General features: G+C 44.0%; 1 protein-coding gene across 5 annotated transcripts in view; it reads left to right on the top strand.

The window, feature by feature from the left end:
* TRPC5 (transient receptor potential cation channel subfamily C member 5) overlaps window positions 1–22,129 on the top strand; it is a 102,643-nt gene that overhangs the window by 62,954 nt on the left and 17,560 nt on the right. For all 5 annotated transcript variants that reach the window (XR_005565749.1, XM_027715963.2, XM_039387140.1 and 2 more), the window contains exons 4-7: window positions 948–1,284; window positions 4,425–4,564; window positions 8,505–8,827; window positions 13,204–13,399. Coding sequence is in view for 4 of the 5 variants with exons in the window: in XM_027715963.2 (XP_027571764.1) it covers window positions 948–1,284; window positions 4,425–4,564; window positions 8,505–8,827; window positions 13,204–13,399 (996 nt within the window). In the remaining variant the exon portion in view is untranslated. The remainder of the gene's footprint in view (window positions 1–947; window positions 1,285–4,424; window positions 4,565–8,504; window positions 8,828–13,203; window positions 13,400–22,129) is intronic.

The raw sequence follows: 22,129 nt of genomic DNA, 5'->3' as shown, positions 1-22,129 counted from the left end.
TCTCTAGTTATCTCTGGGTCTGAAAAGCTTTGGAAACCACAGGGCTGTCCAGGTATAATCAGGAACATAAAGCCTTCTGGCATAGGGCAGAAATATCGTGGCTTGAGTTTGAAATCCCAGAGGCTGTTTGGGGTCAGAACAGTCTGAAGTCGGTGCAACCTGAGCATGTCTGGTGTGGACTCACTGAGATGCAGTAAATCACCATCACAATGCTATTTTTTACAGAGCGAAAGTAAACTCCCAAGTGTCACTCCTGGTGCTGTGATCAAAGATTTCTTTTGGCCTCCACCTAATCTCCTACATTTTAGAGCTGCTCTCTTCCTGAATAGCGAGGCTTGATTACAAATGTGCTGTCCTGCTTCCCAACAGATGTCACCTGGCTACACCTCACATCGCTGCCTCATGCCCAGCCCACACACACATATTGTGGCCTCCTTGCACAGAGCCACGTGCAGCACCCCCCACAATTCTGGAGACATTCTCTCTCTCTCACACACACACCCTCAGAGGTTTACACCTTTTCCCTCCTGCCTCATCTTTTAGTCACTTCTTGAAGATGCTGAAAGTGCTTCGTTTGAGGCAGTCGAAACCTGAAACGCTCTGAAAAGAAACGTGCTCGAACACATGGGAAGAGAAACAGCTTGTAGTAAATTTTCATTGTGTCACTTTTGCACGAGGTTTTTGTGTGGTGAGTGGCTGATCTACATAAGGATGCTTCAAATAGAAAAATAATACTTCTTCTGCGAGAAGAAATCTTAAATCTTATATAGAAAAATGAGAGCGAAATCTGCCTCCTTTCTCCCTTCTGTCTCCAAAATACGCTTTTCCACCCCATAGCTGGCCCTGAACGTATTATGAGGGTTTGTGTGGGCTCTAACACATATGTGAGGGGGAGTGCACATGAAGCACCAATCAGTAATAGTCTTTCTCTCTTTTTTCCTCCTCAGTTTGTTGCTCAGCCAAACTGCCAGCAGCTACTAGCAACACTTTGGTACGATGGTTTTCCAGGGTGGCGGCGGAAACACTGGGCAGTAAAACTGTTGACCTGTGTCACCATTGGCCTGCTGTTTCCCGTGCTGTCCGTGGCGTACCTGATTGCACCGAAGAGCAGGCTGGGACTGTTCATTAAAAAGCCATTTATAAAGTTTATCTGCCACACCGGCTCTTACCTGACCTTCCTCTTCATGCTCCTGCTGGCGTCGCAGCACATCGTCAGGACTGACCTTCACATGCAGGGGCCACCTCCCACCATCGTGGAGTGGATGATCCTGCCCTGGGTTCTAGGTAAATCCAAAACACAACAAAGCTGAGCCACAGTCGCCTGACTGGCACCCGTGGCAACTGTGTGGGGACTCATTCCTGATCTCAGCATCATCAGCATGTGAAGAGATTTGGCAGCCAGCTCCAGAAGCTGCGCAGAACAGCTGGGCTCCTTCTGGAACAACAGATCCTGCTGGCCTAGGGCTCTTCTGCTGTTCTGTTGCCATCTGACTTTCCTTTAGACATGACCCTGAATAAACCGTGGCAGATGCAGCTCTCTCCCTGCTTCCCCCCTGCTCTGTGCAAGGAGAGGGTTAGGAATTAGCTTCTGGGTCACACAGTGTCACCTCTCCTGCTGGTTCAGTTCTGCTGGCTGGTACAGAGCAGCAGGCAGTGCCCAGAGCCTGTCTCTGCTCCTGCCTGCTCCCTGCCTGGCTGCCACAGGCAGTGTGCAGGTACCAGCCCAGTTTATTCCTGGGCTGTCAGACTCCTAAATAACCTACAGGAAGGCGAAAAAGGGAAGATAAATCTCACTCTGTGCTGATAATCACTGACCAAATCAGCATCAAATACTCTAATATAAGCAGGAGAAGGAGAGAGCCCTGATTATAAGAAGGTTAAACATGAGGCTCTTATTCCAGTCTGGCTTGGGCAACCACAGCTGGGAAGTGTCTGTGTCCTGAGGGCAGGATGTACAGGTGAGGTAGGGTGAGATGAGGTGAGTGAGATGAGATGAGATGATGAGATGAGATGGAAGAAGAGCAGACAAGCATAGTTTGATATATTTTTGATGGGACTATTTACCCTTCCAAACTGAGTTCTAACACAACAGCAAGTGGAAACCTGTGGGCTCCATCAGGAGCACAATCTCTCCTCTGATTCAGTGCCCATCCCCCTTGCTGTGCCACAAGCATGTGGCACCACTGTGAGCTGGGTGTTACTGCCAGACCTGCTCAGTGCTGGAGTTCCCACTGCAGGACCTGCCATGGCTCCTGGGAGCTGCCAGAGCCTCAAGTCTCCACGGACATTCAGTGACATGGACAACCACTGGGCATTGGTCTCCACACCTATATAGCTCTCCTCCAGCCTCTCCCTTCCCATACCTGCTGGCTCCCCTCTCCTGGTAGCACCAGGACACAGCTCCTTGTTTCTGTGTTCCTCCTGGTTCTGTGCTGAACAGCCTCAGCTGTTCCCTGTGCCAGACCTGATGCAAAACAAGGAAGGGAAGTAGGATGTTCCCAAATCACTTGGGGTGGTGACCCAGGGCACTGTACTCCTTTCACAGCTCTACCCACAGCCTCATTGTCTGATCAAACTGATTTATGGCATTTGAATGCAGATGTTGGTAGAAACTTCAGAGTAAGCTGAGGAAGTTAAATGTCTTCCCTGAGCTTAGGTGATCACTTTAAATTTGTGCTTAAAATTGAGGGAAATGGCAGGCATGTCAACAAAATTGATTTGCAGATGAAAGAAGGATAATCCACTAAAAAAAAGCACGTCTTACACCTGCCTCCTCTTCTTGAGTTCCTTTGTTTCTGATAAATACAGATATTGTAGGACTGTTTATTAAATGGAGAAATTAGAACAGTTTCACCAGATTCAAAGTTATTATTTACGAAATATTTTCCACTATAAAAGGAGAGAGAACAGACACACACAGCATTGCTGTAACTATAGTAACCAGCAATGATAACTCACTATAAATACAGTGTATGAGTTCTTCAACAGGATCCTTTTCACTGATTTATTTTATTTTATTGTTTTGTGTTCATACAAAGACATGGAGGCAGCTGTAACAAGATTACCTTACTGGCCTTGACATTATGCTTGTCTGACTGCTGACCTGCTGGCTGGCAGCTGAACAGCTCAGATTGATATTTGGGGGTGTGCAGCAGCTCATTTCAATTTTACTTGCTCTTAAATTGAACTTTCAGCTCCTTAAAGTTGAGTTGCAAGTAGCATATCAGTGACCACTGCAGTATCTTGTGGTTAGGTAGGGGCAGCAGTTTGAGAAACTATATTAGTGATAACCTGGAGGTGTATTTTGGGGGGGGGATTTTATGTTTGGTTGGTTGTTGGTTGTTTTTTGTTTTGTTTTCGGTTTTTTTTTGTCTTTTCACACATGTTACAGGTCTTCATTCGAGGATAATATTGGAAACTGGGTAATTCAAAAATACCTGGGGCTCTAAAGACATTCTCAGAAGCATGTAGAGGTTGAAGGAGCCTAGTTGCCATTTACTTTTTAATGGGACTTAGGCTTTCAAAAATACTTAAACAGATCTACAATAAAGGACATACAAGTTACTTAAAATGATAACTGTATGCCAGGTGAGTTTAGCAGAACTTCAGAAACTGCCCCTCACTCCTCCAGCTGCAAGCAGGTGCAGTGAGCACTAGCAGGTGCCAAAAATTGTTACCAGCAGGCATTTCAGAGTTGAGGTGATGGGCTCTGGCTGTATCCTTGGGAACAAATACTCACCTCACAGGACCCCTGGCCACATCTGACATGAGATGAGTCACTGCCAAGGGAGGCAGTGCCAGGCTGCAGTGCCCTTTTTCATGCTGAGTCTTACCTTTTCTCACAAATAATCCCTGTGGGCTTTTTGTTCAGCAAGATGCATAAATACAGTGACTGAGCGGAGAGAATGAATTCACATCTTCCTTCTTTGGTGTGATATTTCCAGGTCAGGGAGGAACTGTACTGGCATGTAGAAGCTGGTACTAGTGTTGCTAGAGAAAGTCAGGAAAAAGTGTCTTAGAGGGGAATGAATTGCTTAGAGTGTCTATGAGAGCAGAAAATCTATTAGAAACAACACCTGATACAGTTGCTGAAATAGTTTATTCACACAGAACAAATTTCAGCTGAGCCAATCCACTCATACTGGTTATAATAAACATATTTCAAGCAGTCTCCTCGTGTGTGTATCTGGAGCTCTGGGTAGGAAACCAATGTCTTTTTCATCTTTCTTTAGACTTCATTCCCCACAGACTTGTAAAATGTCTCATAATCAGCAGCACTATACTTTGTAGAAGGCAGAAGGGATGAGACATTTTTTCCAAGCTGTTAATTTCCAGTTGTCTGGCAGTACATCAGATATGCACAGTGCTTTAATGGGAAATAATGCCTCGTCATGACAATGAATTCTCTGCCTTTCTTTCTACAGGTTTTATCTGGGGAGAAATCAAGGAAATGTGGGATGGTGGATTCAATGAGTATGTACATGACTGGTGGAATCTGATGGATTTTGCAATGAACTCCCTCTATCTTGCAACTATCTCCCTTAAAATTGTCGCCTATGTCAAGGTACAGTAACTTGGAACAGAGAATTTGTAACATGCTTGTGGGAACTGTAGTATGCAGGGTAAAAACTGTACAAATCAAAATTACAGATCAAAGAAAATAGCTGCTTTTCAAGCAGTCCAGTTTTGAAAATTCACCTGGAAAGCTTATTAATTTGTTTGGAGAATGAATGTCCTGCTCATCCCCTTTGATTAAGGAGATTGTTTGGGCACTGGGTAGAAGTTTCCCCACTTTCTGTCCCTTTTGTAGCTACTCAGTTGCCAAAGCTGTTCGTGTTCCATACTGACACTAGGCCTCCTTCAGCCATGTTAGACATAGTGAAAACATGATTTTTAAACAAAATGGAAAACCAAGAATAGGGTCATCTGAAAAAATCTACAGGCAAGATTTATAATCTGTAGTCCTCCAGATCTGTAGATTACTAATCAGAAGTTTGTGAAAGGTCTACTGAGAAAAGCAAGATGGTTGGTAGGAGGCTTCTATCTGATAAAAAGGAGTCAACTTACTCTTCAATACATAAATTATTGGCAGGGAAATGACAAAGGAGCAAGCTGGGGCTTTAACATCCTGTAGATTCTTCTCTGTCATGTTCCATTTGTGCTAGGAGTGCACATCAGAACTCATCCTCAAAAGCACCTTCCACATTTATAAACTTCTGATGCTCCAAATTAGCATATGCATGTGGTTTGAAGCCAGAGGGGGGCCTGAAGCACTTTCCTTCTGTCTCCCTTTTTCAAACACGAGACACAAATGGCATCCTGTAAAATTCCTTATGCAATAGCTCTCTTTGGCTTCAGCTGAGCTTCGTGCTTGGCCTGATTCTTTCCTCGGTGTGAATCAGCAGTAGCTTCACTGCAGTCAGTGTAATTGCTCAGGTGTAAATCAAGCAACTGGATTCTGCTCCTGGGCCACTCACACCCTTTCCAGTTTTGCTGTGCTACTGTGTTGGTTTTGCCCTGGTAGAAGGGCACTACTTCTCGTAGCCAAGCTCCCAGTAATCAGGACGAGCCCTTCCCCAAAGCAACCTTGTTTAGTCCTGCCCAGCATGTATGCAAGCAGAGAGGGAAAGAGGAGAAAATTTCATAAAGCCCGTTGACTCCAAAATGCAAACAGCCCTGCTATGGGGCCTTTGTAAAATCCTGAAGGTTGTGTCTTGGTGAGTCATGTTTTCAAAGGGAAAAGCTTTAAGCTGGTGGTGCTCCCTGAAGAGGCAGCTCTGTAACAGCATCAAAGCAGGAACAGATTATGTCTTTTATTCTCCCAACTTAATTCTTTTATTCAGAACCGGTGAGGAAATTACAGACTTGAAAGGTTGGTCTTTAAACCGCAAACAAAACAAAAAAAAATGATGGAAATTGTAAGATTCAGGAACAAATCTTAAAATGTTAACAGTCTTGTTCTTTCTCACACACAAATTACTAGAGGAGCTGTGTATCCTTGGATTTATACAGTCACATAATAAGATTTAAACTCACAGCCAAACCACAGGCACAAAGGATATACAGCTTTGTTTGTTTACTCTGTAAGAGCTACAGAAACTTGCAGGTTAACTACAAAGACCTATATGCCAGCACACAAAAGAAGGTTAGCAGGAATATATCTATTTGAGCAGAGATCAGACCCTCTTGGATTAAACCTGGCTGGTCTAAGGTCAGCGCCCAATGAGGATCAATGTCAGACAATTCTGAGAGGTCCATAAAATCTGCTACAGGATCAGTTCTGAAACAGATGGCCACAGAAGTTCCCTCCTCACCTGTGTCACTTAGGGGTTGCAGTATGCTCTGAAACATGAGGATTTATAACTTTGATAATGGCTTCAAACCATTTTGCGACACGACTTGTTATTTATAGAACAGCCCTGAGCTGGAAAAGGTTGGGATATATGCCAATATACCATATTCTAACGCTTCTGAGATCTTCAAAGGATTACATGGACATGTAACTTTCTGCCAAATACCAGAAAAACTAAATTGCACACTGGCATTAATGTTTTCCATCCTTGTTTTTACGTGAAGGCTTTTTTCGTGATTTATCTGGCTCCGAGACCTGGCTCTAATATTGTCCAATACCAATTAAATCTTCAGGTTAATTATAGGGTAGAAATACCTTCTTAATCAGTTTTCATTTGCTGCATTGATTTATCATGTAATGAGGAATGGTAAATGTAACAGCCTGATGTAATTTATTTGTACTGTTCTGTGTACATCTCTGCTGTGTTTAATCTTCTGAATAGACACTAAGCTAGGTAACTCCAGCCTTCCCAGACACCCAGCTTCATTAGATAACCCTAATGAAACAGCAGATTTCACTGTTACCTATGAGGCCAGGCTGCTCTGAAGAGACTATTTTCCAAGGAAGGATATACCATCAGTTTGTAAAGGGGCAAAATATGACCCTAACAAGTTGCTTTAAAAATAGGTATGAGGCACAGAAGACCTTTTCACATACCTTTATGTGCAGTCTGTGCTAAACCCTAGCAGAGAGCCCCTGGGCTGCTGTGTCCAGCCAGGCTGCAGAAGAGAATTGGGAATAACTCTGCAAATCTGCTGTCTAATCTTCCTGATCCCACCCACCCACCTCTGCTGCCGGGTAGCCACAAAAAGTTAACATGCCTGCCTGTTTGTAAACATTTTAAGACCCCTCTTAAATCAAGCTAACGGGCTCAGGCCGTGATGTTCACGTAATAAAGAACAGTTTGGAAATGTCAGAAGCAATCCCAGGTCATGCTGAAATGCCTTTGTATCATGTCTCGTCTCCTTCATACAGAGGATTAGTCTGAAATATCAACTTGCTTTTAGCTACGTCCCTGAAAAAATCGGGAGCATATATTGAACCTTCAGATTTAAATAGAAAGTCCCTGAAATCTCGACTGTCAGTGTGATATTGGCAGTATTTCCTTTTAAAAGGTACAAAAATTATTTTAGGGGTCCTAAACACACTGGCTACACTATTAGCTCTATTATTCTGAGTACATTTTGTTATACACGTTAAATGAGCAGAAAAAAATATTAAAAGGACAGTTGTTCCTTGATATTAAATGTCTTTGACTCCAGTATCTGGTGCCAGTGTAGTTAAACCAGAGCAGTTACATTTACAGAACCAGCTCTTTTGTGTTGCCTACTTGCATCTGGATGCACTTTGCTCAGAAAATGCTCCTGCTTTTACAGTTACATTACAAACCCAGTTAATGTTATGGTTGATGCTCTCAGTGTTTCAGCTGTAATTAAGACCTCTGGTTTAGCTCTCTCCTAAAATTGCCATGACAAATTAACTAATAAGAAAATTAATACGAAGAAAGCATTTTGGTTCTGGGCTGTTGGCACTTTTTTTTTTTTTTTTGAGATTACTGGGGAACGAAAGCATCTGATAGCTCATTGCTTTCCTTCTTCCCTCCCTTCTCCCTCCCTCGCATTGTTCCTAGAATGTGCAGTGTTTGGAATGTGCAGTCATATTTAGGAGGCAAAGGAAAAAAAGTAATCGCGAATTTCTCTCTGGATCCTGCTGAAATCTGAACCCCTTTAAATGCTGAAAGAGAAGGAGATTATTTATGAACTCATGGACCTAACAAACCCACATCCAGTGAACTCAAAATTCAAAATTCAGAAAATTTTAAAAAATCTCGAATTTCTAAATTTAGGCTAAGAACGGCCAACACATCTGAAGCCCATATCTCACTCTGTCAGGGGGTCATAATCTAGAAGGCAGTTCATAAGAAGGCATCATTAAACCAAAGTCTCTGCCCTGATCAAGCCAGCTTCAGTCCTGAATCCCGAATGTTAGTCTGACAGTAGCTGAGACATAAAAGTTTTAGAAGTACTTCTTGTGTCACCAGTGCTGGTTAGGATTTACCCATGGAGGGTTTGTTATTAGCAGGTGTGGCTTTTTGAGTTGTCTCTGAGTAATTCCAACATAATTCACTTTTCTTTCTTGTTCTTTCTTTCAGTATAATGGTTCCCGTCCCAGGGAGGAATGGGAAATGTGGCACCCGACCCTCATTGCAGAAGCCCTCTTTGCAATATCCAACATTTTAAGTTCCTTGCGTCTCATATCCCTTTTTACAGCCAATTCCCACCTGGGACCCTTGCAGATCTCTCTGGGACGCATGCTGCTGGACATCCTTAAATTCCTTTTTATCTACTGTCTGGTGCTTCTGGCTTTTGCAAATGGACTGAACCAGCTTTATTTTTATTATGAGACCAGTGCCTCGGAGGAGCCCAACAACTGCAAGGGGATCCGATGTGAGAAACAGAACAATGCCTTCTCCACGTAAGATATTCTTTCCTTTCTGTTCTTAAGACTGACTTCCACTGTCCCCTGCATTACCTGCTTTTGCCTGTTGTCTGTCACTGCACTGAGAGTGCCTTTATTTATTCATCTGCAAATGCCAGGAGAGGGGTTTGACTCTGCAGGAAAGGTGTGAGTTAACTGGGGCAGACATTCTGCTGAGCTCTGCTGTCAGAAAGACTCTTACTTAGGTCTGGAAGTGGGAGACAGTCGTTTTAATTCTGGACCAAGGAGTCCCCTACATGATCCTGCAACTTAAACCTTATTATGACTATGTACAATTTCAGTATATTTGAGAAAAGAAGTATCCTTTTGCCTCAGTAATTTTTTTGTCTAATTCTGGAGGAAGGGAGGCAAAGCTGAACAAAATGTAGAAAACAAGGGATAAACCTAATAAAGAAAGGTATTAATAAATAATGTATATACAGCAAAAACAACAATCTCACCTAGACCATTTTTACATGTCCATGACGTTGCAGGCTTCTCTGATTTCCTTGCAGTGGGCTGAGACTAAAATCCCAGCAAAACCCTTTTTGCTGGGAATGCTGGTACTTTACTGAGATGTTGGCATGGAAATTGCTGTGAGGACAGCTGGCAGAGCTGAAAGAGATAGCACATGCTGAAAAATAACATGAATTGTCTTTCTGATGTATTTGTTTTAATTACTAATAGTAGAAATAATTATAATAATCAGCCCCCACCCAATTGTTCTCGCTGCTTGCACAGTACTTAACTCACAATGGGAAGAGAAATAAATAAAGCACAGTCTAGAAAAAGGCCCATGCCCTACAAACAAGCAAAACAAAACTGTTGTCCACCATTTTATGCTAAATTAAATGAAACTTGTCATGATGCCCGATAATTCTCCACCCTCTGTCAGCTGAAGACTTGGGGTTAAGAAAGGATTTGGGACATATTTGCACTGTTATCAAAAACAGATGATGGCTGAGGCCACATGACTCTGTTGGGAGAGGAAAGGCTCCAGCATTGTCCCGTGGGCTCCCTCCTCAAAGAAGTGTGGGATTTTCATGCCTTCAAGAGCATCATGACCTTAGAACAGGTAGATCAGGCACGTGCCATTTTCCAGTGCAGAGCAGGACCACCAAAGGCCTGATTAATTTTCTCAATTTTCTCAATTTTCCCTTGTCTATCTGGAGGAAGTGGACGAAGCTGCACGGTGCTAATGAGAAACAGAATTAAAGATTTCGGTCTTTTTTTCTGTTTAATTGCTTTGCATGCCCCAGAAATATGTTGTGCTGCCCAGGCAAAGGAAGTAAATAAACAACAAGTAATATTCCTTGATCTATGTCCATATGGATGCAGCAGAGGAAAGAAGGTTTGACAAGCACAGTGTGTGTTAAGGGGCAACTTCTGCCTCAGAAAGGGTCAAACCCACAAAGTTCAGGACCAAATCCTGCCTTTCCCTGGAACTACAGTGAACAGATGCATTCAGTTGAGCATTCTGGTTTGGACTTGTCACCATTGCAAGCCAGTTGTTTTACAGATTTCATCGTGCCAGATTAGTGGAAAACAACAGCAGGATTTGACTCAAAAAAACAACCATCCTCGAGTCTGTGAGGTGTAATGTCTTGGGAGCTAGAAATGATACAGAATTAGCAGATCAGCTTAAATACAGACCACAATTTTCCTCCCCTAACATTCATTTCACCCCCCTGCCAAGGGGAATGTAGCACAGAAAGGAAATTGAGGGGGCTCAGCCTTTGTGGCAAAGGTTTGTGTAAAACAAAATCTCAGTGGGAGGGGATCCATTAGGAGTGAGGTCTCCTGGCAGGGGACAGAACACTCTGCAGGTACTTTTTGTTTGAGACTCGCTTAAGAAATTTATTCAGCGTGTTCTTGAAAGTTTAAATAGTCGTTATTAACACCCCCAGTACCAGCTAACATTTGGCTGTGAGCAAATGCTCAGCATGGGCTGAGTGGCTGGGAAGGAGCAGCTTGCAGATCCAAACACCGTTGAGCTGGGGCAGAGCAAACACGGCTGGAGCCAGTTCAGCCAGGGCTGGTGGTACCCCAAGTTTGCTCTCAGTTCATTCCTAAGGAAGGAATAAATGTAAAGAGGTTTCAGTGAGTGCCCTGTGATTCCCACCAGCATTCCTAGGCAGTCACACAATAAGCTTTTACCAGGGAAGGAAAGAGGATGCCCCTTGTGTGTGCACAGCTTGTGTCAAGTGTGACACCTATTTACTGGCTCATTATTTCCTATTGCTCTCAAAGGGGTGGGCTTAATATTTTCTTGTGAGGAAGCTTTCTGCATTTCAAACACAGATCATGGAAAAGTAATATTCCTTTGTGACAACAACAAGAGGAAGCCATGAATAATTTAAGGTTTTCTGCTTTGGCCCTGCCATCCCTCAGCAGAGTGCCCGCTGCTTAGGCAGAGGACTGGAAAATATGTTCATAGCTGTGATGCTGGCAACTGAAGGAGGAAGAAGAGAGTGAGGAAGAGGAAGAAGGGGTGCAGGAAGTCACACCTTGCTGCCTGCTGTGTCCTCACTGGGGCCATTTCCCCTGGAGTGCAGGTTCCTGTGGCAGAGGGGGGCACTTGCTTTCTCTCAGCTGCCATGGAGAGTGGTGGAGCTTTGAGAATTCTCCTGTTTGGTTAAGGTACAAAATACACTCAGCAGGACGGGACAGTCTCTCAATCACTATTTCCAAAATTCCATTTTTTTTTAAAGCTGCTTCCCAGAGCAGTGTGAGTGCCACCTGAAACACGTACTGTAAAAAGAGATTGTGGATCTGTCCTGTCATTAAACACTAAGGAAAGAGTAACCAAGCCTTGCTGCTGTGCAGAGCTGCAGGAACCAGCATATGTCTTTTTCAAGGGGGACCACATGTCCACATGTAAATATGTTGGCCCAGTCTGGGCCCGAATTATACATTATACATATATACATTATATATATATTAGTTAATATTATGCCTCCAGAGCAATTCATTGATCACATCTAGGACTGATTTCACTTTAATGACAGGAACCTCTGCCTCCCATGAGCCTACAGCCCAAGCAGTACTTCTAATGCTAATAGTAAAAATATTATAAATATTTTGAAAGACAGCTAGTACTCCATCATTTTTAGTAGAGAAAAGTTTAGCATTCTTTGGTTAATCCTTATTTTACCACCTCAGTTATTTTTATTTAATAAATGTACCAAACAGCCCCACGACTTTTGAAAGAAAGAATTTTTGCTTTAAAGAATCTTTATGATTTTGACCAGTGAAAAACATAAGATACATCCACAAAGTACAGAGAAACTAAATCCTCATGTAAGGCATGGGGGTACATGTGAACAGGTGCCTGGAAATGCTGAAAGAACAGATTCCTGGTATGTCAAGTAAAGTATCTGAGTTATTTGTATTGATTTGTCTAGTTGTTGCATTTGAAAATATCTGCTGACCTCAGGCCAAAATGGAAACGCTTAAACTGGCATATAAATGTCATTTTTGGATGATATAAACGTCGTATTTTGGAAAGCCAAAAGAAAGATGCTCAAATAGAGCAATTATTTAGATTGCTGCTTACATATCTGATGTGATTGCAAAAGGTCACTTGTCTGTGGCTGAAGCAAAGAGAGACCTGGTATGATCTCATCAGCACAGTGAGGTTGGGTCTAGTTCATCCATGGAGAGAAAGACTTCAAAAGAAGAAAAAGCTGTTGAGCTGAATGACTGTGATGTCGTTGCTGATCAGGGGTGGCAGGTCCTGCCCAGGGCTCTGCCCTGGATGGGTGGGAGCTGCTGCACCAACCTGCCAGGGTGAGCAGTGGTTTTGGACAGGTGCACTGCAAACAGACTGGGTCACAACAGCTGAAGCAATTGCCAGCTCTCAGCCTATATCAGAGCAAAAGGTGCAAGTGGATGTGATTTCTCACATCTCGTGGTGCCTCATTGTTATGCACTATTTAACTACCATGGTCGTGCTGTACGTGGGGATGGGTTCCCTGAACAGCATCCTGCAGACATGTTAATGATGCAGGCAGTGATTAAACAGGAGAGTTTATAGATAACAGCAGTATCTCAGCATGGCAGTTTTAATTAGAGGGAAAGGGAGCCTTGGGTTTCCTTGGGAGAGTTAGGCTGGTTGCCTCTCACAAGGACACGGACAGGGCTCTTGAACAGGTCACAAATGTTGTTGATGTGACACAATTCCCACTGCATTGGCCAGTGGGTCGCTGTGGCTGGAGCACAGACTGTGCCCAGGGAGGATAAATGGTTGTACTGAGTGGCTGCTCTGTGATGTCTCCCAATACCTGTGGTCCCTACCTGAAGACTGCCTGAACCAGGAGTTGTTTTCCATCCCCCAGCATCAGGTAGCCAAGTAAAGATCTTTTTCTTTGCAGACTTTTCGAGACCCTCCAGTCACTCTTCTGGTCTGTGTTCGGTCTGCTGAACCTCTATGTCACCAACGTGAAAGCCAGGCATGAGTTCACAGAGTTTGTTGGGGCCACCATGTTTGGGACCTACAACGTCATCTCCCTTGTTGTGCTGCTGAACATGCTCATAGCCATGATGAACAACTCCTACCAGCTCATTGCTGTGAGTTATCTCCTTCTGTCTCTTTTTGCTTTTATTTTTCTCTGTGTGCCTCATTTGTTTGACTTACAGCAAGTGTGTACCTTCTGGGATGCTGCAGAGTGCTGCCCCCAGTTTTTGACAGCAGGTACTTGGGATTTCTGCTCACTAGCCTGAATCATGCTTGCGGAGGAGGTTTTGCTCTGTTTGTGGTGCTTCTGAGCTGGAAAAGGCTCATGGGCTGTGATATGCCCCTGTCTCCTCCTGTAGAGTAACTTCACTGACCACCTTGTCCTTAGTAGCTGATTTACACTGTGGTAGAGAGAATATAAAGGGAAACCTTCCCACTGCTTCCTGATGCTTCGTTTTGACTTGAGAGGTGGGTGTTATATTACATTTTTTTATCCTCTTACTGTTTTCTCATGTGAAACTGTGTGTGTCAGGAGCCCAGCCCTGCAATTTCTTTTTCCACAGTGTTCCCACCTGAAATCAGATCATGTCCATCTCTAACACCAGCCAGTCTCCTGGCAGCTGACTCTGCAAACCCATATTCGGAGATTTCTGAGGAATCTCAGTGCAGGATGGATCTGAGCTGAGGCAGCTCAGGGCTGCCAGTTGGCTGTAGAGCCAGTTTGAAACTTAAATTTCATTTGAATGTTGAAAACTGGTTTCTCTACTGTAATCTCATTCTGTGTACTCAAAAGCCAATCTGTACCTTGATGATTAAATTTGTCAGCAGATTGAAAGCTAAAGCAGCATGGCTCTACATTTTAAGGCTCTTCAGGTCAGAAGCAGCATGGAAGGAAGTGAAATCTTATGTGCACAGTACTTCAGGTAAACCACTTGACACTTGCTTTCCAGTTCTGACCCCTAACACGGTAGGTTTGGACATAGTGAGGTGATGAGCTCTTACATCATCTGTGAACAGAAACAGGAGTTGGGAAAGTCAGGTTTGTCCTCAGCTGGTCATTCAGTACAGGCAGAGTAGAGGCTTGCTCCTCTGCTTTAGGTGACTCTTTTTTTTTAACTCTAGAGAATGGAGGATAAACCAGAAAAAAACCAGAAGCAGCACCAGCTGTCCTGCTATTTCCATTCCCAAATTCCTGGACAAGTCTCTGGGGAAATGTGTGGGTGAGCTCCTATCCTGGCTAAAACACACAGAGCTGAGTATTGAGTTGTGCTTGAACAGGTTCCACAACTGTTGTTGATCATCTCCTGATTCAAGTGGCTCCTAAATTCACTTAATCAAACTGAGCACAGACTCATCAAATCGGTGATACTTTTGGACATCTGATCTTTATCATATTAGTAAGTATGAGAAAAACTGGACTTTCCAGATGAGCAGAAAAGCAGTTTATCACAAAGACATTGCTGCTTTATCAGTCTGTTTCAATGCTCTAAGTGCCTTCTCTTTGTTAAGTGCTACTCCTCACATTCCAGGGAGACTGGAATGAGGGACAGAAAACAGAGATTCTCTCCTTGGCCATTTCCTTCCATTCCCCTTCCTTTATTGTCATCAAATAGGCTTGTCACTAAGACAAAGCCCAAACCTAAGACTGACATAAGAATAGCAGTATTTGCTATTCACTGGGATACAAACCACTCATCATTCTTTTCCCTGAATAATTCGAGTGATGCAATGACACATTACAAACAACCCCGCATGAATTAGAGACCCATCATAACAATTAACTGAAGTGATTGGTCCAGAGAGGGCTTTTGTATTAATGGGTTTGTGCATGGAGCAGCTGGGAGCAGTGACTTGCTCCATCAAAGTCTGCACCTGAGAGACCTGGGGATAGAGGACTGAACTCAGCAGATAACTGAGGTATCACAGTTCAGCTGCAGCACGAGCCCCTGCTCAGGAGAATGATAGTGAAAATGCTGCAGGATGCTTCTTCATCACTTCAGCTGTCACATTGCAGTTGCTACCAAGAGCAGTGACATTTCTTGGGAAGGCAAGAGGCAGTCACTTCCTATCTCTTCTCGTGCAGTGCATGCAGCTGGGTTTTTGAAGCTAAATTTCTGCGTGCATTCTCTCGGGGACAAATTTTCTTCATGTGTCTTCCAAGGGCAAACATCAATTAATCTCTTCCCCAAAGAAAACAAGTCGTTAATAAATGTTGAGCTTTAAAAATGTGGGTTATTTTTTAGCCTCCTGTAATGATGTTCACCTCTTTCTGAATCACAGCAGACTGGTTCCTAGACTGGGCATTTCTTCCTCCTGGTATTGATATTACACTGAATATGCACAGAATGACACATTCCAGGTTGGGAGGAGGGGAAGAAGCCCTTGGGGTGGGGTGGAGACCTTCTTCTTCAGTGCATCAGTAGGAAATCTTGTGCCATGTGCAGCACTCTGCAGAGAAATAAAACAAGCTAGACGTGGAGGATGAGCTGGGAGTGCCTCTCTGCTTGCTGATTTCCCTGCAGTGGAGTGGTGAGGACACCTTCATTAATTCTGCTTGCTAATGAGCCAGTGGCACTGCTGCAGTGCAAACTTTCTCCCCTCCTTTCTTCCAGGGACAGATACACTAATGCATTTGTAGCAGTTATTCTTCAGGTTAGCTTTCCTCCTTTGGCTCATATATACATGAATTTCTGCCGTGAGGTTTGAGACAGGAGAATTTAAGTTGCTCCTCCTTGGCCCTTTGTTGTGTTTCCCCAGTATGGGGGTTTGGGCTTGGTACTTAATTATGCACTGCAGACACAGAGCAGGAAATCACAGGTATCTGTGGAAGACAGAGCAAGGCAGGCAAAGAATAAAACCTCTGCACAGCTTTGAGTGATTCTTGACTCAGAGATGGAAGAATTTTTCTGCCATAATTTTGTTGGTTTTTTTTTCCTAAGCTACTTCAGACTTCAATAAATACGTATTTCTAGGGGTACCCTGAAGCAGTTTCAATATTGATTATTTTCATACAGCCAGTTTTTCTCTTTGGCCAAACATTGTCAGGAGCTGGTTGTGGCAGACAGTATCATTCATCGACAAAGTAAAAAAATCCAAATGCACCCCAAAATCTCCATACACTTCGAGCTGTTTCAGTATGGGAAGATCTAAATGTTTTATACAAGCTGCACAGAATGGAATGGGATGTTATGCACTGCCAGGTCCCTCATCTCAATACCCTCCCAGATGTGACAGAAATACCTGAGGAGGAGGAGGAGGAGTATGTCACGGTGACCAGAGGACAGGGGAATGATGTGAGAGTAGCCAGGTGGCTCCATCATTTGTAAGTGGCAGAAAGTAACTGAGTGGGTGATGAGGGGATGAGGACACTTTATGTGATGGGCTGTTTCTCATCAGAGTGCCACTTGGCTGCATCTGAAGTTTGCCAGTTTGTAATTTTTTCAAAACAATGCAATAGTGGGTGTTACTGGGGGTGCAGGTGCATTTTGGCCATTCTGGTGCCGTCAGGTGCAGGTACATTTTGCAAGGAACTAGCAATCTATGCATGTTTTCTGAAAGCATGCTCCTTATGGACACATCCGTGATATTCTGGGGAGTCACGAGAGAATTAGTCACTGGAACTGTGCCAGCAGTTCTGACTCGGCAGCCACAGGAGCAATCTCGATGGAAGAACAGCAACAAAGACCCAGGTACAGGAGGAAGACCACAGGACTGTGAGCTGGTAACCAGAGCTCAGGTGAGTTGGAGTGATCAGTGGTGCACAGCAGCACTGGCACTGGGCATCCCACCCACATACCAGAGAGATGTAAGCACTTGCAGCTTTCAGATGTTTTAGGAAAGTACAACGATACTTAACACCTCAGGGTACTCACCAACTCACCAAAGTGAGTCTGAGAAAAACGACATCTAGCTCCTGTGTGTGAAGGTGTCACAGCCTCTGGGTGTGATACAGTGAGCACGTGTGGTGTTGGTAATGACTTCACTCTAGCAGTGAGTATTAAGTTATGAAACCGTTTTGTATGTCGTGTTTTGAATCCTCCTCTTGGTTTGTATGTCTGTCATTTCAAGCCAGTTCATGTCAGACAGCTGTTACTGCAAAAGACTTTTAAAGAAAATATTGCTTGGTGGTTTTGCTAAGGAGGAATTTTATGAACCAATAAACTTAGTTCGAGATACACAGCTGGCCAGTCCTTACATGTTTTGGGGTGGTAGGTTGTCCTCATATAGAGGTAAGGCCAGTTCCTCAGTCTGGACTCAAATCTAAGCTATTTTAAAGCATTAGGAAGTGTTCATCTCAGCCCCACTTCAGAACCATTAATTTGAATTTCTTAGAAATCGAAATGTTGATTTTTAACTGTCATACAGCAGGAAATTAAATTATCCTCATGTTATGTTGCCAATACAAGCTGGGATTAATATCTCTTGAAACTTTTCATGGTACTGCAAAGAACTAGATTCTAGAAGGAGGATTAAATGGCTCTTCCTTGGTTTGTCAGCTGAGAGAAATATCCCTCTTTGGCCCTGAGAGCCTCCTGCTGACCAACATATACAAGTGCTGGTCACTACCCACATGCAGACCCTGTATTCAGTCTGCAGGTAACACACTCAGACCTTTTCTTCATTCTGTAATTGCCCAGGTCTCAATTACTGTGCTAAAATTCATCTGTGTCATCAACAATAATTAATTGAAATGGCAAATTCTCTTGCACCAACTTGGTGCCTTTGGTGACACTTGGACAGGCTGATAGGACGAAGGGGAATGGCCTTAAACTGCAGGAGGGGTAGACTGAGATTAGATATTAGCAAACACCTCCCTGGGAGGGTGAGGAGGCCCTGGCACAGGTTGCCCAGAGAAGCTGTGGCTGCCCCTGGATCCCTGGAAGTGTCCAAGGCCAGGTTGGACAGGGCTTGGAGCAACCTGGGCTAGTGGGAGGTGTCCCTGCCCATGATCCAGATGATCCCTGGGGTCCCTTCCAGCCCAAACCATTCCACGCTTCTATGACCTCTGTTACATTTCCCCGTGGAATACGATCCATGTGAAAAAATGCTGGTCCCCTCCTTTCCAGTTCCCTCTTGGGTAGCTGTAGCACACCTTCAGAGGAGTGGGATTGATTCCCAGCACTGGCTGCTCTCTCTGGTGCTTGTGACTGGTTGGGGGGGAATAGGTTGCAGCAGTGGTGTGTGGGGATGCTGCCATACAGCGAGAGGCCTTGTGTGTGAAATGAGCCCTGGAGCCTTGCTCAGACTGGCAGGCAACTTAATTGCTTTTTGTTAGCAAGCTGAAGTATTCATTTGAAGGTGTAGAACTGTTTGTCTTTTTGCTGGCTTTGGCCTAATTACATGTAACCCATGGACTGGAATCAAGTTGTTAATATTCATCTGGTGTTTGCAGAGCCTCTAAACAGAGGCACTCGATGTGCTCTGGCTTCACATGCTGCATCTTTTTTCTGTTGTTAGACCAGACAAAGCTAATTCTCCATCCCTGGGCCCAATCCTGCAACCCCTGCTCAAGCAAGTATTGTCAGCAGGATCAGAAGGTTAATCCTTTCTGTTGCTTTTAATCTTTGAAACCCCAGATGTTTCTGCAACCCCGTGTACCACCACGGCCAAACCACTCTGGGTCTTATTCAGAGCAGAATCATCACATTTAAGTAAAAAACAAGACAAGCTTGCCATCTGTAGATGACCTCTGGCTGGTTTAAGATATCACAGGGAATTTGCTGATGGGTTTGGGGGTTTTTTGGTGTAGTTAACACACCAGTGCCCCACTTGACAGGTCAATAAGTCTCAGCCCATTACGTGCAAAGCAGTGCAGCAAGGTTTGCTCTTGCTACGTGATAGAAGTTGAAGTATCCAGATGGAACCACATAGGTTGCACCCCCCTGCATTATCCCATTTTTTATTTAGGCCTGACAAGCTCAATTAGCATTATCTTGTGCTTCTGCATCGAGGGGACTCTTGTTAGAAAGGCAGAAGAAAAGAAGAGAAGTGAAAGATGAAGGAAGAATGTTACTGAGGAAAAAGCAGTGAAAAACTAAAAGGGATTTATCTGGGAAGAACTTTCCCCTGACATGGAGCAATGGGAACAGCTATATTATTAAGAATTCTCTGAAAAGAGGCTTCTTGGATGCCAGTGCCTCACAGATTTCCTTTTCAACATTAGCAATTAAGTTGATGCTGGTGATGCAGGGAAACAGTATATGCACAACCCCATCCAATTAAATGGGGAGTTGTCTGCTAACCTGGATGTTGTGTTTCTGTTTGTGGTCCTGTCCCCCTCAGCCCTTCAGCTGCAACCCCTGCTTTTTCTGGGGAGAAAATGGAAGCTTCTCTCCTCAGTCAGTGCTATCTGCACAGCTCAGGGTTCACTTAGAGACTTGAGTGATCTCATACATTTATAATTCATCCTTTTCTTTTGGCTCAAGGACATATTTAAACGAGCAGGACATAGGATTTTTTTTTATTTTGGAGCAGTTTTTCAATTTTTGGCAGCTAAGCTCAGCCACTGCATTTACTGTGCAAGCAGGCTGACTTCCAGAGATGTCAGGCACCTGCTTCTCCCTCTGGTGCTGTGACCTTTACGGGCTCAGTAAAACACATAATCCAGCAGCACTCCTTCGCTGAGGAAAGGCACTTTATGACCAGTCATAAAAGAGCAAACCACTAAAGCATTTGGTGCCTGACTGCATGTACAGAGTTATGTACACTCGTGCAGGGAGTGGGACTCAAACACCACCAGTCTTGGCTCCCAGCTGACTCTGATTCTGAGGAGACACCATGAGGTGAAGCCTTGCACCTCCCAATCCCCCTGCAAAACCCACAGGCTGTTTCAGCCCAGTTTTAGCTGCATTTTGCTCTAGTCTTCACCAAGATAACATGACTCACATGCTGGCTTTTAGGCTCTCCCCCTGAGCTTGAGCAAACATGGTGGAGTGCCACGATTTGTCCTTTTCCTTTGAAACATATCTGCAGCTCCTCAGCTTGAGAAGGCAAAAATCAAACAAAGTGCTTTGCACATGGAGAGCAAGGTGGTAAATTTTGTAATGCTGCTTCTTTCCAGGGCAAGTTTGTGCCAGAGTATCACACTGGCTCTCGATAAAGCTGTGTCCAGCAGAGAGAGCTTATTCATCTAGGAGAGAATCTAGCTGTGCCAAGATTCCCATCCTCTGTGTGGACTGATAGGATTGAGCACCCTGAAGCCACAAGGCTGAGACTTGAGCTCGATTTCTAAGCTTTAGTTAGGACCACTGATTGCTCAGAGAGGAACATGTACCTCCTTAAGCCCAGCAGTATCTCCAGTGTAGTACGTACATGATAACTTTTGCAATTTTAAGTTCGTAGACTCATAGAATTGTTTGGGTTGAAAAGGACCTTAAAGAGCACCCGAAACAGAGCAAAGACCACTCAGTCCCCTGCACTAGGCTGCCCCAGCCAAAAGTGACCCCAGCAGAAGTGCTGGTGATGCCACCCAGCCAGCACTAGCACAGTCCAGTGGCTCAGCTCCACTCTGCTTGCACACAGCAGGGAACAAACAAGCCTTGAGGGAGAGGGATTCTGGAGGGATAGGGAAGTGCCTCGTGCTCCTTTGTATCTGGCTCCCACCAGTCTGGCAGCAGATTTCAAGACATTTCTTCTTCCTTGGAAGTCGAATCCTGGGCTGACTGGCTATGCAGGAAAAAAATCAAAGGTAATATTCTGGAAATAGTCCAGGTAGAAATGAGGCTAAATTGTTTTTCATGGTACTAAGTCATCAGCACTCACTTAGGGTTAGCTGTGCCTTCTCAGCCCACCGTTTCTCTAGGGGCATGTGTGAATTACTTGATTTTGACCCGTCTGGGGGTAGTTACCATTGTCAGCACAGCTGTCCCTTATCTTTCTGACCTTCAGCATGAAGAGAGGCTCTTATCAGGCATCGTTAAAGGAGAGGGAATGGGTGGCAGGAAGAACAAAGCCTGGGTGATGTCTTTCTCATTGTTTCTTCCTCCTGAGGCTTTTTAGAGGACTTATTTGCATGACCTTCCTACTGCTCCAATTTATTTGGCTATGAAAATAAAAACAGGACTTTACTGGAATATGACTGCAGAAACAAAAAGGTGTCAGTTCACATCATTTAACTGCACTAAAAGCAGCACAATCCATCCCCACTTCTCTATGTTTTCTTCAGTATTCCTTGGCTTTCTCATTAGTTATCGTTTCCATTCAAGATACTGGTGGGAGATGAAATGTAATTGATTTATATATGTGTATATATATGTATATATATATATATATATATATAAAACACACACACACACACACATATATATATAAAACACCTAAGTACCTTGTGGAATGCAGTGCACTGCTATAATAAAAACTTCAATTATGAATATATTCTGCACTTGGAAGATATAAATAGCAGAGATACTAAAGCATGCATTTTCCATATACAAACAAACTGATTCCCCAGGGCTGGGGGAATCAGCCAACTCCATCAGCTCCCTCACAGTGTGGAGGCCTGTTCTGGGAAGGGATGGCCAGTACCACAGCTCATCTGGCAGGTCTGCTGTGCTGTCACTCAGGAGGGAATGCCCATGCTCTATTTAGAAGCCACTGGTGGTTTTCTTTTCCATTGCAACCAGAGACCATAATTTCCATTTCCATCATTTCCATTTCTGTAATTTCTGAGCCTCTTTGGCTGTGCTCCAAGGATGGAGTCCTTTATCCATCTTATAATAAAATGCAATTGCTGTGCTATATGTCTTGTTGACACTCCCAAGTGGTGGACCTCAGACTCTGCCAAATTAAGGAAACTTTTCCTAACTTCCTGCACTACTGCATGGCATGTTCTTTCATGGGCTCTG

Source organism: Pipra filicauda, unplaced genomic scaffold (genome assembly GCF_003945595.2).
Source record: "Pipra filicauda isolate LSUMZ 115617 unplaced genomic scaffold, ASM394559v2 scaffold532_size348037_pilon, whole genome shotgun sequence".
NCBI classification, from domain to species: domain Eukaryota; kingdom Metazoa; phylum Chordata; class Aves; order Passeriformes; family Pipridae; genus Pipra; species Pipra filicauda.
The sequence above is the reverse complement of the archived record's forward strand: the minus strand, read 5'-3'. Positions and strand labels throughout refer to the sequence as shown.